Source organism: Manduca sexta, chromosome 24 (genome assembly GCF_014839805.1).
Source record: "Manduca sexta isolate Smith_Timp_Sample1 chromosome 24, JHU_Msex_v1.0, whole genome shotgun sequence".
Lineage (NCBI taxonomy): Eukaryota > Metazoa > Arthropoda > Insecta > Lepidoptera > Sphingidae > Manduca > Manduca sexta.
Window position 1 is genome coordinate 5,496,466 of NC_051138.1, and position 5,677 is coordinate 5,502,142.

At 35.3% G+C, this 5,677-nt stretch overlaps 1 protein-coding gene across 1 annotated transcript; it reads right to left on the reverse strand.

The window, feature by feature from the left end:
• Positions 1–515: 515 nt before the first annotated feature.
• Positions 516–4,749, reverse strand: LOC115440440 (juvenile hormone acid O-methyltransferase-like). The gene is made up of 5 exons (XM_037442476.1): positions 4,573–4,749; positions 2,960–3,328; positions 1,752–1,923; positions 912–1,020; positions 516–706 (listed from the first exon to the last, which is right to left on the reverse strand). The coding sequence occupies exons 1-5, from the start codon at positions 4,620–4,622 to the stop codon at positions 552–554; spliced, it is 855 nt and encodes a 284-aa protein (XP_037298373.1). The 5' UTR covers positions 4,623–4,749; the 3' UTR covers positions 516–551.
• Positions 4,750–5,677: the final 928 nt, after the last annotated feature.

Consider the following 5,677-nt stretch of genomic DNA (forward strand, 5'->3'; position numbering starts at 1 on the left):
TGTTGTTTGTTATAATAATTATAAGTTATCTATGCGAGCGATTATAATATTATTTTGAAGGCGAGTGAAGTATAGGTGTCGTATCTGCACATTTTTATGTAGTAAAATATTATTGATTGTAGATAATTTAGGTTGAACACTAGTCATTGAGGCAGGTGACGATGAGGCTTATATAATGGAAGAGAGCAAGATATTAAATAATTAAATATTGCCTTCTCTCTTCCCTAACAAAAAGAGACCGTAATATAACGATAAACTATCACTAAGTTAATTTACTAGTTACATTTATAGCTAGCCATTACAAAGTAAATTCCAGTGCTCTCCTTTTAAGTCATTCATAATGCCCATGCCTTTTATTTTTGTCTAATACCTAGTAGTGATTGGGAAGTCTTATCTTGAGGTCAACAGGCCGGTGATCAAAAAGTAAAATAATTTCTATATCATTGCGGGTATATGTGCACTGGGGTAAGAAGATATAAGAACAGGTTAAATAAATAAGAAAATGGAATGGAAACAAAATATCTATTTACTCATAATATAGCATAAAAATGTTACTTAGAACAATGGATTACCATTAAGTTATAATGACTCTTGATTCCTTTCTCATTCACGAGATGCATGTTTCTTTGGATTTCAACGAACTCCTCCAAAAATTCCGGCCACAAGTCCTTCGGAACATCGAAAGGATTTATTGCTGTCAATATGCCTGCAAATTTTGAAATTTAAATGTAATTTGGATTTAAGGCAACTATTTATTCAGATGGTTACTTGGAGCTTTTTGGTATGTCCATGCTAAAATTATGTAAAACCCATGTAATTATTATATACATTTCCCATCTCCCTTTCAAATCAAAATTGCTTGCATCATACAGAGGTAAGGAATGTAACAAAACGAATTAAATTGTACACACCTTTCATTACATCAACTGATTCGAAATGATGTAATCTTTGTTTACATCTCACATCGTGAATATTAAATCCAATATTTTTTAACATTTTTGTTACATGAACATCTGGATCCTGAAAAAAGCTTTAGATATTGAATTATCTTATAAATTTTGTCGCTTTGTTTTTTATATTATAATATTCTCCCGACCTTTTGGAAGACTTTGCAGCCTTCATGGTCATGGGGGTCTAAGTTGGTCATCCGAAAAGTTACCGTCTGGCCCTCAGGTCTGGCCACAGCTACTCGTGACGTGAATTGCGATGCGATTTTCGGCGCGGCAAGTGACAAGCGGCGAAAGTAATATAGGAAATTGTATGAAGTATGATCTGCGGCGCGGCGATGGGTGACGCGACGCGCGAATGAAACAAATATACTAGCGAATACCGACCCGGCCACACTCAGCGGCCACAGCTCATAGCGGCGCGCGCGGCGGCATCGCCAACCAAATCAAAATATTTTGTTGTCATCGCGCGTTCGTAGTGAATTCATAATGAATATTGAAAATTTTACTGGCAAAATACTTGATAGACATGCCAGCCACTTTTAATAACGCTATAAAACCGTCTGCCGCTTACGCCGCCGTGGTCTCAACTAGTCGAGTTGTGGCATACCATCGCACATCGCGCCTGTGGTCGCGCCGCGCTTAGCTGTGACCGGGCACTCAAAGTGACAATATCTATCAACATTTTATAATTATACATTTTTTTTGTTGTTTTAGCTATTGATTCGGTTAATTATAAGAAATCAAAACCTTAGTCAACCAAGTTAAATAAACAACATAAATATTTATTTTATTGTTACTGACCTCAAAATCATAATACGGCGATGGAAATTTATTGAAGTTGGGCATCCATGGCGCCCATTTCTTTGATTTAGACAATATTTCAAATATGAAATAAACATCGCCAAATAACATAAATATGGCAAAGAACTCTCCGTCCTTCTGCAATATGTTGTATATATTTGTGAAAGCTTTCCTGAAAAATAAATATTTATTCGGTAAGAGAAAATAAGGTGGTTTAAATCACGTCATAACTATTTATTTATTTATACACTTCATATATAGAGAAGTATATGGGCGGAGTTAATACCAAAGGCATTTCGTACCAGTCGACCTTTGGGTGGTGCAAATAAACAAGGTAGCTGCAATTATAACTGGTGAGGTAAATAACTATGATAGTAATTAGACAATTAACCGAGCATTCGTTGAATTATGCAGTGACTGCAAATCCAGGTTTTGATTTTAACGTTTTGCACAACCAATACTCTTTTTTTTATTGCTTTAAGGTGGTAGCTCAAGGTCCATTTTCATACATTTTGTTTCGGCTTTAATCTGGGTAATTAAACAAGTATTGGCAAGTAAAGAATTTAAATTCACGTCTAGTTAGTGATTAGTTCTCGCAGTTGAAAGAAAAACGTAAAAATAATTAATAATCATGGATATTTCAGTCTTTAAGATTTCGTCATATTAAATTTTAAAGGCCGAAATATCCATGATTATTAATTATTTTTACGTTTTTCTTTCAACTGCGAGAACTAATCACTAACTAGACGTGAATTTAAATTCTTTACTTGCCAATACTTGTTTAGTTACCCAGATTAAAGCCGAAACAAAATGTATGAAAATGGACCTTGAGCTACCACCTTAAATGACTAGATGAGCTTGCCATTCACCTGATGATAAGCGATACGACCCCTCATAAACAGTAGAAACACCATCCAACACCTTTAATTATATAGTATTGTTTGGTATTCCACTGCGTTTGCCATTTTGAGGTATTAAGTCTTATTATGTCCAGTAGTTACACTGGCTAAAATGTCCTTAAAACCGGAACATAACAGTGACTACATACTGCTGCTTGGCAGCAGAAATAGACATTGCGGTGGTACCTACCCAGGCGGACACTCACATATCAGAGACCTACCACCAGTAAATCCTTAATCATTCCATAAGTATTCATGCATCCATTCAGGAATTCATATTGTATAAAGTACATAGCATAATATACTAACAAATGGTTATCAACCCAGTGCAATGTGTAGAACGAGAACACGTGGTCGAAACTCTCCTTCATGTCATCTAGTAACGTTCCCTCGATGTCCAGTTCAACAAATTTGATTCGTTTATTTCCGTAGTTATCGTTTGCAAATTTAACAGAATTTGGGTTAATGTCGGCTCCAACGAGAACTTCGTAGTCACTGGGCAGGAATGTAGATAGTATTGTAGTAACACTGCCGTCGCAGCTTCCGATATCCAGGACCCTTGCTTTGCTTTTCAACCAATTGAATCTGGGCGAATACTCCTCAAGGCACGCCTTTACATCTCTTCTTGAAATTCCATTTGCATTGTTAAAAATTTCAACTTCATTGCTCATGTTCAAACTAAAATAAAAATAAATTGACTGGTACCATGTCAACATTTTTTATTATGAACTGTGATTACTGCCTCTTATACATGGAAACAAGTAAATACAACAGCAGACTGGATACAGAAGTACATCTGTGTTTACGTGTAGAGTTTTGTCTTAGCTTTCCAAATGGACAATTTAACATTGCCCTTTTGGAAAGTTAATTTGGTTATTTTGGAAAGCTTTGGAAAGAAGAATTGATCGTTGGAATCAGTTTCTTTATGATGTTTCAGGAATAAAACATAAATTCAATGTATTTTTTAATAATTTTAATATACAACGTAACTATCCTTGTTATTAAAGGCTCATCTAGTGTGAACATTTACAGATATGATCGATAAAATTATTGGGTTTAACTGGAAAGCATATTGGAAAAATTATTTAAATATACAAAAATATAACATATTACTTATTTTGTGTTTAATTTTAATAACTGTCTTCTTTTTCTGGTCTTATACATTCATGAATTTGTATTAAAGGGAGATACCACGCGGAAGGAGCTCTTAGGATGTCACTGATCTAAGGAATGTTAGTTAAAATTTTACCAATTTGGCATGACGAAGTAGAAATATTCACAATTAAGAAGCAGATTAGAAAATATTAATGATAGATTTACACACATACTCCCTTTTATCCCGAAAGGGTAGACAGAGGCGAACCTGGGCCCAAATCCCAGACTTCTGGCTGACTGAGTAGAAAACTCAACATCAACTTTGCCCGACTCAAGGATCGAACCCGAGACGTCAGCATTGCAATCGTACGGTAATACATCTATGCCATAATAATTTCTCATGTTCACGGGAAAGTTAGACATTCAAATTGAACTATTTTTCGGATTTTATCGCGGTTTTTATATATCAATTTTCTCCCGACGTCTCGACTTCAAGACAATGTGAGTTCTGTGTAGATCGGACCACCTACAGGTAAAAAATTAAAAAGTTGTATAATTGTAAAATGTACGTAGATATTGTAAAATTTACTTTGCAGATGACCAATACCTTCGTCGCCATAACTAATAATTATGGTGTTTATTAAAAGAAAACACCGAAACTGTCTACCCCGTGACCACGAAGGCTACAAAGTCTTTGAAACGTCGGGAGAAAATTAAACTAAAAAAACCGCGATAGAATCCGGAAAATAGTTTAATTTTAACAACTATGCCATTAGAGTAGTCGTAGAATAAATAAAATAATTAAGATATAAAGAATGGATATTTACACGGGCCCTTGCGGAGCGCTCCCGGCGGTACACACATGCTTATCACTCATTTTGTAAAGAAGTAAAACTGCGTCTGTTATATAGAGTGGTGGTGTTTTATATATAGGTATACCGCCATTCAGGGATTCTTCGTCAGAAATCTAAGATGTTATTGACAACTATTTTAATTTATTTAAATATTTTAATTTATGAATAATTAACATTGATATGCAAATGAAAAGTTTATTACTTTAATATTCATTTTTTTCTTACATGTAGAACTTGACGTGTGTACATGACCTTCGTATTAATTTAGACTATTGATGTGTGCCAAAATCGCCTAGGCGCTTTATGCTTGACGAGCTTGGCTGCAGCTCCACCCGCGTGATATAGTTTTTTTGGGATAAAGTTTTCCGCTATAAAAGTCACGCTATATATTTTCCCGGGATAGAAACTTTAACCGTTTACTGAGCGCACGCAACGGAAGCCTTTAAGAGGAATCAATTTTCCTCGTTTTTGCAACATTTTTCACTACTCCTCCGCTCCTATTGATCATAGCGTGATGATATATGGCCTATAGCAGGGGTGGCCAACTTGGTAAGATCCAGGATCTACTTTTCACTGATGATACGCTGTGCGATCTACCAAGCTACATACATCTTGAAATCTTAAATGAAACAACACAGTTCAGTACACAAATTATTATTATTTTGATTAAAAAGTGATACAAGACGATGCGTGCAGCAGTTAGTGATTAGGTATGTTGCGCGGTCTGTTCTACGTATTTATATTTTTGCCTTGCCACGATCGACTGGACTTGTTGTCGCGATCGACCGGTTGGCCACCCCTGGCCTATAGTCTTCCTCGACATGTGGGCTATCGAACACAAAAATATTTTTTCAGTTCGAACCGGTAGTTTCTGAGATTAGCGCAAACAAACAACTCTTCAGCTTTATATAATAGTGTAGATTTGCTAATGTACACTGAAGAACATCTGCATTTTACTATAATTTATGATAAAACTATAACTTTGCTCGTTTCACCTGCATTTAAAATTAGCTATAATAAAGTAAGTAATTTTACGCAATAAAAATTAGCCTATATTTAATTCCGATTTACCGGCTAT